Here is a 15,767-nt window from a genome sequence, read left to right on the forward strand (position 1 = left end):
ATATATATATATATATACATATATATATATATACCATTCTGTGTATTACTTACTTTGCATTATATATCATTTATATTACTTCTTTAGCTTTTTCAATTAACAAACACTTTACAACAAGGTTCATTAGTTAACTACTTTAGTTAACATGAACTAAGAATGAACAATGCTTCTACAGCATTTATTAATCTTAGTTCATTTTAATTTCAACATTTACTAATGCATTATTAAAATCAAAAGTTGTGCTTGCTAACATTTGTTAATGCACTGTGAATTAACATGAACTAACAATGAACAACTGCATTTTCATTAACTAACATTAACAAAGATTAATAAATGCTGTAATAACTGTATTGTTCATTGTTTGTTCATGTTAGTTAATACATTAACTAACATTAACTAATGGAACCTTATTGTAAAGTGTTACCACCATTTTTAATAGTTTTAGGTTTAGTTATCAATAGACCTTAATAAGGGTAATGCCATATTTCATTTTTGACAGAATCAAAATTTAGGCTGTGAGAGACTGCAGTACAGTGTGTTCAATGGATTGTACTGCTGTTTAACAACATTGTTCAGCTGATTAAACTTTCTGGGGGGGAAAAAAAACTTAAACACTTACACCTCACAGCCTCATTTTCATCCACATTAAATTCAATATGGCATCTAACCAGACTAAGGCTTATACATCTGCTTTAGACAGTAAGCAACTACCTAACAACACCCTGACAAGTTATATAAGGACTAGTACCATTCTAGTCTTTGGATATTAGCATAACATTGATGTTTTAGCATGATGTTGACAGTGATTCAGTGTGAAGGCTAGCGCTCATCGCTGTCAGCTGAAGACGCCGTGTTTGGGAGGCACGGCTCTGGAAAGCAAACTGGCAGCGCTTTCCTCCAGTGGCAAGAAACCCTGGCATGCCTCTGCGTTTTTTCAGAGACGGCGAGGGAGGGAGCGCGTGTGCGTGAGCGTGTGGGCTGCCGGGAGCTTCACACAGCGCTAGTTAGGTAACTCCAATACAATGAGGGAAAGAAAAGCAAGACTTCAGGAAGAGGGAAAGCAATCGCATGCCGTGTCCAAAATAGATTTGCAATAAATTAGAGTTCCGCTAGAGAGAGAGAGAGAGAGTTACATGTATACCGCACACCGCTTGAGAAAGCGTGCGCTCCTGGTTGACGTGGGTGGCAACGTGTGTCTGAATGTGCATGTGATAGAGAGCGAGAGAGGGAGAGACCAGTTGCAGAGGAAGAGGGATCGAGGTATTTGACAGCCTATGATTTCCGCACGTTTATAGCGGCTGCACGGGAGCAGTTGGAGAAGAGACATGTCAGTCTGTCACAGTAAGTAGTGGCGTTTCTTTCTTAACTGTCAAGACTAGCGAGACCATGCATTGTGTTGATGCAGTTTGCAAGGCATGCTGGTTTTGTTTGACAGAGTAGATATTGTGTTCGTAGTTGTGTCAGTTACGGACAGGCCCTCAGGTAGGACCAGGGTTACGACCTTAGAGTGGACTAACGTCATTGCATGATGTTCTACGAAGGTTGCTGTGGTAACGTCGTGAACGGTGCGTTGAAGTGTTTGTATTTTGTTGCATGTTGCGATATCTTTATTCTCATTTTCATCAAGTTTAATTGCACTTTTGTACAAAAAAATAGAGCATTTTGCAACACGAATGCTCGGAATTAGCTAATATTTACGTCTTTTATCGCTCGTTGTTTTTTTTTAACTGATTAAAACAAGTTCATCCACAAACTCACCCTCATGCTGTTCTGAACTCATTTTAATCAAGTTTAATTGCACTTTTGTTCGAAAATTTGCAATAAATTAGAGTTCCGCTAGAGAGAGAGAGAGAGAGAGTTACATGTATACCGCACACCGCTCGAGAAAGCGTGCGCTCCTGGTTGACGTGGGTGGCAACGTGTGTCTGAATGTGCATGTGATAGAGAGCGAGAGAGGGAGAGACCAGTTGCAGAGGAAGAGGGATCGAGGTATTTGACAGCCTATGATTTCCGCACGTTTATAGCGGCTGCACGGGAGCAGTTGGAGAAGAGACATGTCAGTCTGTCACAGTAAGTAGTGGCGTTTCTTTCTTAACTGTCAAGACTAGCGAGACCATGCATTGTGTTGATGCAGTTTGCAAGGCATGCTGGTTTTGTTTGACAGAGTAGATATTGTGTTCGTAGTTGTGTCAGTTACGGACAGGCCCTCAGGTAGGACCAGGGTTACGACCTTAGAGTGGACTAACGTCATTGCATGATGTTCTACGAAGGTTGCTGTGGTAACGTCGTGAACGGTGCGTTGAAGTGTTTGTATTTTGTTGCATGTTGCGATATCTTTATTCTCATTTTCATCAAGTTTAATTGCACTTTTGTACAAAAAAATAGAGCATTTTGCAACACGAATGCTCGGAATTAGCTAATATTTACGTCTTTTATCGCTCGTTGTTTTTTTTTAACTGATTAAAACAAGTTCATCCACAAACTCACCCTCATGCTGTTCTGAACTCATTTTAATCAAGTTTAATTGCACTTTTGTTCGAAAAATAGAGCATTTTGCAACATGAATTCTTAGTGTTTTCTATAGAACATTTCGCAGCATGAACGCCTCGTTTTTGCTAATAATTCATCTTTTTCTTACTTTGCTTCTTTTTTTGCTGTTGAAAAGATTAGTTCATCCACAAATGACAGTTTTTCTTTTCATAATTTACTCACCCTCATGTCATTCCGAACTCATTTTTCATCAAGATTAATTACACTTTTATACGAAAAATAGAGCATTTCACAACATGAATCCCCAGTATTCGCATCTTTTTGGTGTTTTTTTATTTTAGCTGTTTAAATGAATAGTTCACCCACAAATGACAATTTTGTCATCGTTTACTCATCCTCATGCCATTTCAAACCTTTTTAGTTTTCGCTTTCGATTTTTGAAGAATATCCTGGCTGTTCTTTTCCATATATACTTAAAGTAAATGTGAACTGGGGCTGTCAAGGCTAAAATTCAGACAAAAATGTAGTCTTATTAAAAAAACAAATGCCTTTGGTTTCAGTTCCCAGATTTAGGTTTGTGGTCCCCTAGGGGTAGGTGAGGGAACTGCAGGGGTCCATGAGTTGATGGAAAGCTAATAATTAAATTCTAAAAAGGTAAAAAAAAACAATTTTTTTTTTTTTTTCCCAAAGTGAACACATTTGCAGCATGAACATTTGGTTGGACTATCTCTTTAAGAGCTGTTTACCTTTATTCATTTAGCCGAAGCTTTTATCCAGAGTGACTTGTGGTTGCACAAGTTAGAAGCTTCTTATACTTATGTTTCCAAGATACCGTTAAGCAGAAGATATAGTATCACTTTAAAGTGTTTATGGCAATTGAAGGTGGAAAGATGAATCACCTTCTTCAGATTCCTGGGCTGGATCTTTGGACATCTGATTCACAGCGCATTCATTTCAGTGAACATGTTGAACTCAATAATTAAACTCAGTTCAATTATTCTGTATTCCCAGAAGTCCCTGCTTGACATTTCATGCTTCATTCTGTTAGAGAAATGCAATTTATTTTGTCTATCTATTATAGATTATGTCAAATACCGTTGTACATTATGGCTGAACATTATTGTTGATGGCATTAATTGTTAATCAAAATTGTTTGCCAGGGCCAGGGCTGGTTTGACCAAATCATTAAAAAAGAATCTGTTCAAAAGAATCAATTAAAAAGAATCAAATATTATTTGAGCTTAACCTGAACTTTCAGACAAACTCGCTTGGATGTTTGCTGCAAATTTACTGTAATTTTAAGCTGAATTAGCTGAAATTTAAATCATCTAGGTCACATGAGGTTTGATGGAGATCTCTGAACAGTTTGTTGCATGTTTTTTTTCTGTGAAATCGCCACAATACTGTGACCTTCCCATATGGTCTGTCATTTCCACTGCCCCTTGTTGACCTAGAGCAAAGACACGCAAACACTGAATGACCGACAGTCCTGCTTGGCAGCATGGAACTGTAAGTAAAGTGAGATTGCGTGCCCTGAGCAAAGGTCATGTCGGTCCACGAGAGGTTCGATGCTAGCTTGTTAGCGCACATACAGTCACACACTCTTTAATATCCACTCAACTAACTAGTGTCAACTACCTATTACCTTCACAACATACTCACACATATGGTCTTTTCAAGTTATTTTGGAACATTTTATGCTAGTTGACTATGCTAATGTGATGCTGTGCCGCTAATAATCATCTCAAACTGCCGAAGCTTTCCAGGCAGGACAGTACCCTGAAGTTTTAAAGTTAAAAATAATGAAACAGCTATGATGTGTGCTGTTTGAAAATGATTTAAACCTTCAACCGTGAAGTTAATGGTGCATTTCAGCCTCAGAAAAAGGGAATAAAGTGTCCAAAATAAACAGGGGATCCGGCGGCCACACACGGTCCTCTCTCCGGTCAGGGGCGCGAGGGGCGAAGGCTTCTTCCAGCGGCTGCATCCTTCTCGTTGCCCACGGCGCTCGAAGGGACTAGACGACTCTGGTGGCGCGGGAGTCCCTCTACACACCCCTCCTGGACCCACGAGGACACCAGCGTGCATGCACGGGGAAGAGACCGGTCTCCCGAGGAGAGGCGCGCTGTTAGCGCACATACAGTCACACACTCTTTAATATCCACTCAACTAACTAGTGTCAACTACCTATTACCTTCACAACATACTCACACATATGGTCTTTTCAAGTTATTTTGGAACATTTTATGCTAGTTGACTATGCTAATGTGATGCTGTGCCGCTAATAATCATCTCAAACTGCCGAAGCTTTCCAGGCAGGACAGTACCCTGAAGTTTTAAAGTTAAAAATAATGAAACAGCTATGATGTGTGCTGTTTGAAAATGATTTAAACCTTCAACCGTGAAGTTAATGGTGCATTTCAGCCTCAAATGTGGCAGTTTTCCCATAAGTTGTTCTTTAAATGGAGCATTCAGACAAGCTAAACTGACTTTTTTGTCACAAAACTCACATTTCAAGTGAGATGGTTCATTATTCACACAATAGACCCATTAGTTTGCATTAATTTTGTCATTTGGGCTTCCACTGAACTGCCCACATTGTAATGTATATGCAAATCTCTCTTTACGCCTGCTAGCATTTCCTTAGCTAATAGTCTTAAGTTTTCTTTTATTTTTAATCCATTTACCATCTGTTTTCTTTCCCGTAACAAAACCTGAATGTCAAACGTGTGGTTAGAGAAGAGACCCTTTGTGGGGGTAGAGATATGAGTCGGCTAGTGCAGGTGAGCGTTAGCATTAGCACCCGAAGGAGCAGCGGTGACTGTACATAACGTGGGCGAAACGGTGTGAGTCACACTCTATCACTGGCTAAAGTGTCTCAAATAGAGGACACAGGAAGCTAATAAATGGATTGTTCATGGTTTAAAATTCATGTTGTGTGTATTATGTCCTGTAATTTGTTTCCTGATAGAAAAATGTGTTAATTTAGGATTTTGTGTTTGTTTTAGCACTAGCTTCATTAATACTTTCTATAAAATGGCAGTTAGTCCACTGCATCCTTTACTTCAGGCTCACTAGCATGTTGTGTTTTGTTGCGTATGCTGCTGCTAAGAGCTAATTCTCTGCTAACTCTTAGTATCTGGCAAAGATTCAGTGCCACTAACCTGATAAACGTCGATCCTGTGATTAGTTCTTCCTCAGAAGCATCCATTGTATCCACCTGGTGTCTTACTAAAAGCCAGAAGTCACAGCACAAGAGATGAACGTGATAGTTTTGTGTTCTCATGAGAGCTAATGGTTATAATGGGTCATTTAACCAGCTAAACAAACAGGGCTTTAATGAGAAAAGCTTTGATGCTATTTGAGGCACCATCCTCAGTAGAGGCTGATGTTTAGAAGTCATTGAAGGTACGTTGATCTCGATGACTGCAGTAGAAGGTGAGAGCCATACAGTATATACAGTTTTGCGCTGGGCTGGTTTCTTATTGAATATATATACATTTTCCATGTATTAGATATATTTATTATATTAACACATATTTTTATTATAATTATAATAAAAAATAATACATGCATTTACACATTACACTATGCATTTATTTAATTATAAGTGATAATTTTATTATATATATATATATATATATATATATATATATATATATATACGAGGAGAGGCGCGTTCGGCATTTAAACAGCGGCGGTGATGAGGCTCCATTCGATTCAGGTGTGCCTCATCACACGCCGCCAGCCCTGGCTATTCCAGCGCCCCTCCTCTCTCATGCACCCACTCCTGTCGGGAGCCTGGCGAATATATATATATATGTGTTTGTGTGTGTGTGTGTGTGTGTGTGTGTGTGTGTATGTGTGTGTTTTACATACTATGCAAAGACCCTTCATTGCGACTAAGCTGAAAAAATTGCTCGTCACGAAATATCTGATTCTGGATTTTTCCGGGTTTCTGATTTCAGAAACGTACATCACCACTAGTATTGGCACAACAATGACTTCTATTTAGTGTTCCATCAGTTTGGTCCGCTTAGTCATAGTAATAATATGGAAGAAGTTGGATGAATTTCTGTGCACCAGAAGAAGATTATATTATTAGTCCAGGTGGCATATGACTAAACAATAAGAGTAAGACATGGCGGGAAAGTTTGCCAAACGATGTGCTGTTCCTGGGTGCGTTGCACCTGCCATTCCTCTTTTGAAGGATTCCAGCATTAGAAATGAGTAGCTAAAGTTTATTTTTTAACAAGCTGCTTGTTCATGTACAAGAGTGAAACATTTATTTAATATGGTTTCCTACAACAATTCTACCAAATACGAACCTAAGAGAAGATATGGATGAATTGGCTGAGAGTTGGACATGGTGAAATGTGATTCTGACACCTTGTACTGTAGTTCAATTTGGTCTCTGTATTTAAAGCATGTGAGTCATGCAGTTGTGAAAAGTGTGATAAATACATGTTCTTCACACAGCTCAGTGCAACACATGCTGTAGCTCCTCTTCCCACACACTCAAACACTGAGTGTTCTTCAGCTGTATTCCCTAAAGCAGAGACCACAAATGATGCTTTGCATGTGAGTCTCCATCTAAGCTCTCCAGCTAAATCATCCCCTACAACAAGTAATGGTACTGATTGTCATATTTATATACCATGGCATTTACATGATACTCCAGTGTACTTCAATGAATATCATGGAGAAATCCAAAAACCATGGTATCGTTAGTGATGGATCTGTGTCCTTGACATTGAAAAGTTTGTAAACCCCTGACATTGCCATTGTTATCAACCATTTACAAACCTATCAGCCACTATTGACCATGGTACCATGTCCAAAAAATATGGTAAGGTTGCATACACACAAGAGAAATGTTGGATGTGCAACAATGCACAATATATGTTATGGAAGTCTGGAAAAAGCCATATCGTTTTGAAATCAGGTTGAAATACAGTGAATAAAGTACAACTGTTCCAATTTTCTGAAATTCTCATTTCTCAGTGAATGGCTTGTTCAGAGAACAATTGAAAAGCAACAGTTTGCAACCACTTTTCCAAACCTTTACATTTTTTCCCCCTCTGGGACTTCTACATTAAAGTGAATAGATTCACAGAGTTCTGGTAGGATAAACTGGCAGGGTTTGTGGCGCTTTAAAAACACTTTATTTGCTCAGAATGTTTGTCACAACTTTGGCACTTGTTGGTTTTACCATCATTTACATTATCTGTGGATAGCTTCTAGAGGTTCCCTTCTAAAATACTCAGCAGTCATGAGCTTTCTTTTCCAAACAAAATGCTCTGTTGACGTTTGAAGTCTCTGTTCTGAATACCCTACTGAAATATCAATGTCAATCGTTAAAGTACTCGTTAATCGACTAGGGACCCTGTAAGTGGTAGAGGATCCTGATGATTGTGAACTGTATGCAATCCATCTTTCAGTTACCACAGAGGAGGCAAGGTTCTTGCCGCTGGGGTGTGGGGGAGGCTGTCAATCCAAGTTTTTATTTCAGTTAAAGCTCAAGGATTGATATAGGTCTCTCGACAGCCAACTTAAAACAATCATAATCACATTATACTGCAGAGGCTGATAAATCTGTGTGTCGTTGTTGTAAAGGGATTGCCATGTTCGTGGATGGTAAGAGAGCAAGAGCACTGAAGGGAGGATGACCCCACACTGTGTACAAAAATCTACTTTAATCCAGAAATATCTCACATGGAAGACATGAAAAAAACTAAGCAGAAACATAATGTCTAAACTAGATATCTTCATGTATGAAATTCTTTGTAGAGGTCCAGAGAAGGGACACATATTTACGTCTTTAATTCATTTTGTTCCACAGATCCAGGCAAATGGAATTGCCTAAAAATATCTCATTGATCAAATTGAGTAATATCTCCGATATACAGTCAGGAGTCTGATAAAGTTTTAGCTTGTACCAAGTCCATGAGCAGCAGAATTTGACCACAGTGAACTGCGTAACAGTCGAGGGTTATCCAAATATAATGAGAGCAACAGAATACAAGCATCTTGAGGAATTTAACTTGACATACTTGACAGTAATTGTCTTGAAATTTATTGTTGAAGGCTGTGAGTTTGTTACAAAAGTGATGTTTTGATAGCTGTAGCTAAATTTAGAGATGCAGCGTCTGAAAGAGAGTTGTTATGTCTCTAACTTTCAACCCTCAAATTCCCCCAGAAGACACTAGTTTAATTTGCTAGCAGACTAGTCGATTGTCAGGTGACTAGATGACTAGATTCCAAACTATCAAGACTACCTTGGTCAACTAACTTCACTACAAAGACTATGTAGGTCCATCAGCTATACCAGCAACAAACAGGCACTAACCAGCATAAACCAACTTGGACTAATGTAGAAATCCATACTTGTCTAGTTACCTTGGGATGCCAGTGCATTGGTTTCCCCAACAAGCTGCTTAATACTGGTTTGAGGCTGGTCTAGCTGGTGGACCAGCATAGTCCTTTTGATGAAGATGGCTGACCTTGGTTAGAAAACCAACACTCCAGCATTCCATGCTAGTTAGACGCGTATGGATTACTATGATATTCCAGCCTGATTTATGCTGCTTAGTGCTTGTTTGGTACTGGTTTAGCTGGTGGACCAATATAGTATTTTTGGTGAAGCTGGCTGATCAGGGTAGTCTTGCATTTTTGGCTTGTTAAGTGACATAAACCAGCTTGGACCTGCATGGAAATTCATACTGGTCTTTAACTGAAGATTTGGTCTCAGTTTCCACCAGAATCGTTTCGCTCTGCTCATCCCACCAAGAAGTGGACTTATGGTGCGATCGGCAGCTGGTCATTGAGATTCTTCTCCAAGAAACTCACCATTTAGACTAACAGGAAATGATTCACACTGTTCTGCTTGTGATTGCATGAGGAAGGAGTAATTATTGATGCCGCCATGAGTAGGGGGAAGCTATCAGTCTCCAGTGTAGGGCTGAAACGATTCCTCAAATACCTTGAGTAACTCGAATACAAAAAATCATCGAGGCAAATTATTTGCCTCAAGGCTTCGTTTAGTCCATACTGTAACTACACACGGAACACTGTGTTTCCCCACAGAACATTATTACTGACGCACAACCCGATAAACGCTGGACCATAGACTGTAAAAAAAAAAAGCAAGCGCTGAACATATTTAAGACCGTAAATCAATATGGTGGCTAGTTATGATGTTCCTACGTTAGCTATGTTTTGTGAAAGACTAAGTGCCGTTGTGCATAAAAATACCACAGAAAGAAAGCTAGTCAATATCACACGAAGAGTGACAGTTTTCATCTCTAAAATCAGCATGATTACAAATGTGATACTGATTTTATGCAACAATTCAATAAACAAGAAGTTAATATTAAAAAAAATTACGTTTTAGACACTATATTGCCTGTTTTTGCTTTATTTCGCCAACAAAAATAATCCCAAACACAGCCACAACGCTGTTTTGCGTCTCTAAGCAACATCAAACATTTAAATGATTCGGTTCAATCGCAATGAATCACTTCTTAACAGTGACTTGCTGCCACCTCCTGGCGGTTTTAATTTAACATTTAAAGTATCTTTTCGTTTTTAAAATAATTGTAAATATCAGTATTCAATGTTTCATGTTTAAAATAACAAAATATTATTTATTCATTTGTAACTGCAGGTTAAATGCATTCATGTCCCTCTGAGCTGAATTAAATAGTGTAAATAGGCCTTCATCTAAATGCCTCTTCAGATGCAGCTTCTGTGTTTCCTCTGCATTGCAAAGATGAATTTTGTTGATACTGATATCATTTGTTTGGTAACAGCCCAAATGTCTTATTATTCTAATTGACTGATTAAATGTAAGAATTTGACTCAAAATATGATACACATTTAGAAAAAAAGGCTTTATAAATGTAAAAATGCCCATAAAATGTTCAAATCAATTTAAACTTATTGGAACAGATTCATTTCTATTCACTGCTGTGAACTGACCAGCACACAGAATATGAAGGATATCAAAAACAAGTTTTACACACACACACACACACACACACACACACAGACACACACACACACACCAGTACGTCAAGGGACATTTAAGAGGGTTTATTCTCCAAATAACTCTAATTTCATGTTGCAGAAAAATGTGTTTAGAAATTGTGTATGGTCTCTTGTTCTTGTTCCAAGTTACCTTCCTGTCCACTGATTTTTGCCTCTCACAAAAGCCACAAAGCCTTCCAAGAAGACAGTAAAGCTTATGTCATGTTTGAGCTTTAGTTAGGCTGAAACTTGAAAGTAAAGTTGCACGACAAATGCAATGTTTAGGTATTATTATTATTTTGTTACTAATATTTAGATTTATGCCTTAGTTTTAGTTTGTACTGTTTACCTTTTTTAAAGTAATGTGAAATTGATTTTAGTATTTTTATTTATTTAGTTTTTTTTTATATAATTTTTTTTTATTGATATATTTGTATTTGCATTTTGAATGTCATTTGGCAATTAAATGCATTAAATGGGTTTAGTTTTCACGGTTATTAATGTTTGCAATTTCAGCAATAAAAATGTAAATTTTTCTAAAAAGAAAACAAATTAGTTGTTTATTTTAAGAGACCTATCTTATTATCTCTTGTATATTTAGTATTGCTCTTTAATAAAGAAAAATTACTTCGTATCCGATTACTCGATTAATCGATGGAATAATCTGTAAAATACTCGATTACTAAAATAATCGATAGCTGCAGCCCTACTCCAGTGCCAGAAGTCCAAGTGAGTACAACAGGGAATTTGATGGATGTGGCTTTTACATGAGTGTCCAAATCCCATTCGATTTCACCATGAACAGACTGTGGAATGACATAGTGACAGATACTTCATGCTGCATATATGGGTATCTTGTGATTGGTATCTAATGAACATTCTTGTGTAAACTCCACATAAATCTTCTTTGTATTCAAGAGCATGTCAAACTCAAGTTCTGACATGTTTCGGTGATGGAGGGCACTGGAGACCACACGCACAGCCGGCACAACATGTTGGTGTGACAAATGCAAAGATCTGTCTGCTGCATGTCTGAAGAGTCGTTATCATCCATCATACACAAACTTGGAGGGGAAGCCTTGCGGTTTGGGACATGTGCTTAGATGATGCTCAGTGATTGTTCCACTTCTTTGACTGTCTGTGGCTTTGATTATCTACAGTACTGTAATTCAAACATCATGTGAAGGCTGCATAACATCCCATTCACACTGACAGTGATTTTGTAGAAGCAAAGCGACCAGAAGTCATTGATTTCACTGACACATAAAACAAAGTTGAGCAGGGTTGAGAATTATTATATTATTATAAATAATATTATAATTATTTGCCGAAATGAATGCTGTTAGTGTGACTGTCACTTCAAGGCTAATTTACACTGCACTGACAAATGAAGAGCAACTGCAACAGACATTCGTTGGGTTTACTTCGACCAGTGTGTTAACCATATTGGTGTCTGTTACTATTGGTCAGTTGGTTTTCGAGTTTCTAGTTTTCGCCAATTAAACTTGTCACGTTTATTGGATCGTGGCACTTCTGAGAAGTGACGTACTGTGATCTGGTGATTGTTGGACATGGAAATGTTATTTTGGACATGGTACCATGGAAATACCATGGCATTCTTTGGAGTACCTTGAAGTACCATAAAAATGCCATGGTAGATGTATGTTGGTAATGCTTGCAGGAACCAGTAAATTTAAAGTACTAAGATATTCTGTAGTTCAGTGTCATTTTATTTATCTAAACCTCAGTAAGTGTGTATTGAAATCTGCACTGGATGTACTTGCATAATATTCATTTACTTACACTATAGTATGTGTGACATATGACCACTGTACATTTGCCTGGTTAAATCTGCATCTAGTGTGTCTTGAGTGGATGGATGAAATAAATATTTGCCTTTTTTTTTTCTTTTTCTCTACAGAAGCATAAAGTCGACCTCTTTTACAAACTCCGTCACGTGATGAGTGAGTTGATTGATCTGAGGCGACAACTGCTTTCAGGCCACCTGACCCAGGATCAAGTCCGTGAAGTCAAACGCCACATCACTGTACGACTGGACTGGGGCAATGAGTGAGTTACTCTCTTTTACCTCTCAGAAAATGCCCGGGAAAAATAAATCAACTGAAAAACTTGTCTTAATTGTAAGATGCTTTAAAGGTGATGCTAGTAGTGTTAGCCGTTATTTTAATTGGTCTAAGTCTTGTGGAAGAACCAGCAAAGATGCCTTAAAGGTGTTCTTACCAATGATAGCCATTATGTTAACTTCCACCATAGTACGAAATCTTGTGGAAGAACCAGCAAAGATGCCTTAAAGGTGTTCTTACCAATGATAGCCGTTATGCTAACTTCCACCATAATACGAAATCTTGTGGAAGAACCAGCAACGATGCCTTTAAGGTGTTGTTAACAATGTTAGCCATTATGCTAACTTTAACCATGGGTCATGTGGAAGAACCAAAAAAGATACCTTTAAGGTGTTGTTAGCAATGTTAGCCATCATGCTAACTTTAATCATGGGTCTAAATCATGTGGGAAAAAAAACTTTTGTTAGCAATGTCATGGTAACTTCCACCATTTGTCTAAATCTGGTGGAAGAACCAGCAAAGATGCTTTTAAGGTGTTGTTAGCAACGTTAGCATCATGCTAACTTCAACCATGGGTCAAAATCATGTGGAAGAACCAGAAAAGATGCCTTTACGCTTTTGTTAGCAATGCTAGCCATCATGCTAACGTGATCTAGCTGTTTTCGTATTTCTGCACTCTTACATAGACAAAATATGTCAGTTGAGCTTTTAAAATATGTCCTAATAAACAAGTCTATAGGACTGTCATGCTTTTTATCCACCTTCCAAATAACTAATTGAGATTGATGTCCAGCCCTGCCTCACTCAATAGAGCAGTGGTTCCCAAACTTTTTCTGCCAGGCCCCCCTTTTGTAGATAAAAATATTTTCAGCCCCTGTAGAAAGTTTCTTATGCTCACCAAGGCTGCATTTATTTATTAAAAATACAGTAAACACTGTAATATCGTAAAATGTGTCAATTTTAAATATCTAGGCCTTTTTGAATGTTTTAACATATACTGTATTACTGTGATCAAAGCTAAATTTTCAGCATCATTACTCCAGTCTTCAGTGCCACGTGATCCTTCAGAAATGATTCTAATATGTTGATTTGCTGCTCAGTAAACATTTCTGATCATTTTAATGCTGAAAACAGCTTCTTTTTTTTTCATGAAACTATTTTTTCATGATTCTCTTATGAATATACATGCACCCTCCCAGACATGACATTGATTGAAAAAGTATATATTTGATTTGAAATATTGTGATTGGCATAGTAGCCTAATACTTAACCCAGCCTACTTGCCGTTTTAACTTGTTCGGCTTCATACTGGTGAATCTAAATGCAAGATATGCCTAGTCTTTTCACCACACTGGACACGACGGCCACAAACAACAGCTTATGTCAACTGGACGTGACAAAGTGAACATTGCAAATCCAATTGTCCTTTGTGTCAGAGCGCTGGAGTTCATCAGAAATAGAACGGGGCATCAGTTTACTGTCATGGATTTGTCGTGTTGCGTGACTCGCGTCGCATCAACTGATGCGAACTGATGGTTCTATTTGCTTTTATCACGTCGCGCACACATTGTTTTTGTATTTGTGAATCTTAAGTATATTCATCATCTGCTTTACGTACCTGACACTGGCAGTATTTTCAGAAACTTGTAACTTACATGCAGTGTTGGGGAGTAACTAGTTACATGTAACGGCGTTACGTAATTTAATTACAAAATAAATGTAACTGTAATCAGTTACAGTTACTAAGAAAAAATGTGTAATTAAATTACAGTTACTTATGAAAATGTTAACGATTACAAAGGGGGTTACATTTGAATATTTACACGTCCACTTTCAGATTTAATTGATTTCTTTCCCAAATTGCACTGACTACTCTAAAATATGAGACATACAGCCGCGATGCGGAAAACACAGAGTGGTTCGTAGAATCCAGTCATAAATCGCACCATCTAGTGGTCTGGTATTGATACAACCACAACTGATAACTCGCTCAAGCGGGTACTGTAATTAAAATATGTCAAATTAATATTTTGGGTTCAATTATTTACATATCAGGCAAGTGGCCTCATGATAAGTGGGAAAATTACGCAGTGTAGTCTTTATCACCCTGCAGAAGTTTCTTTTGCAAAATAATCTGCTAACTATACACTATCCCTCAGCCTTGCTGCACCCCCCTTTTCATAGCTCCGCACCGCCCCCAGGGGTCGCGCCCCCCAGTTTGGGAACCACTGCAATAGAGGAGTGTTTAAATAAGCTCTTGTGCATCATGAAGATCTGCTAGCGATTTTAATGTGTTACAGGCCAAGGCCTCCTGATCGTAGAGTCAAAGAAGCTGAAATGCTAGAGATGGATCACTGCGGCTTTCTCGTCACCCTAAATCGACTTGGCCCAGCTCAGTGAAGGAAATGAGGAGAACAAGAACATATGTCATTCATTGCCTGGTTATGTGAATTACACTGAGATTTAAAATGCAAACTTTAAGGCCAAATAAATAAACACAACACAAAGATTAGTTTTTTTTTTTTTTAATTGAGAGTAAATTGATTTTTCACTGCAGTTAAAGGCAGTTGTGTTTGTACTTCAGATACCGCCCCCAATTTTAGCCTACACAGTTGTGCAATTCTTCACAGCTTTTGAGTATTGAGAGTCAGTATTTACAGTTCTTGCATCATTATTTCATCTTTTTTAAGAGATTTTCAAAAGTGTTATGTCCAGTATACATTTGCTGATACTGCAAACTGAAGTTTCAGGCAGTGATGAATGATATTTACTATACTGTACAATATTGTCTGTATTGTTAAAGTCCCCCTGTAGTCAAATATTTTATCCCTTAAAACTTCTCTTTGATCATCAAAATGACATATTTAAAAGTTTTTTCTTGTGAAAATCATTTTCTCATGCTTTAAAATAGCTTGAATGTAACTACACCCTTGCCTCATTTTGAATATAAGCAGATCAATGAATATGCAAAGTAGCCCCGCCTCCATTTGCTCATTACAGCTCAGAGGTCCACTCAGTCAACTTACTGAGGTAAACACTGCACAAAGGTATCGCGATCTCAAACTGCTTTATTAAAAGTGTCTTTAGATCATTGCAGTTTTAAAGAGAAGATACTCAGCAATGGTGTTGACATGAATTTGCACATGGTTTGTCTTAAAGCAAATA

General features: G+C 37.9%; 1 protein-coding gene across 1 annotated transcript in view; it reads left to right on the forward strand.

The window, feature by feature from the left end:
- LOC107677038 (dedicator of cytokinesis protein 3-like) overlaps positions 1-15,767 on the forward strand; it is a 245,045-nt gene that overhangs the window by 123,814 nt on the left and 105,464 nt on the right. Inside the window, exon 6 of the mRNA XM_016471828.1 lies at positions 12,440-12,588. Coding sequence (XP_016327314.1) covers positions 12,440-12,588 — 149 coding nt within the window. The remainder of the gene's footprint in view (positions 1-12,439; positions 12,589-15,767) is intronic.

This window comes from Sinocyclocheilus anshuiensis, unplaced genomic scaffold (assembly GCF_001515605.1).
Source record: "Sinocyclocheilus anshuiensis isolate Anshui unplaced genomic scaffold, SAMN03320099.WGS_v1.1 scaffold584, whole genome shotgun sequence".
Lineage (NCBI taxonomy): Eukaryota > Metazoa > Chordata > Actinopteri > Cypriniformes > Cyprinidae > Sinocyclocheilus > Sinocyclocheilus anshuiensis.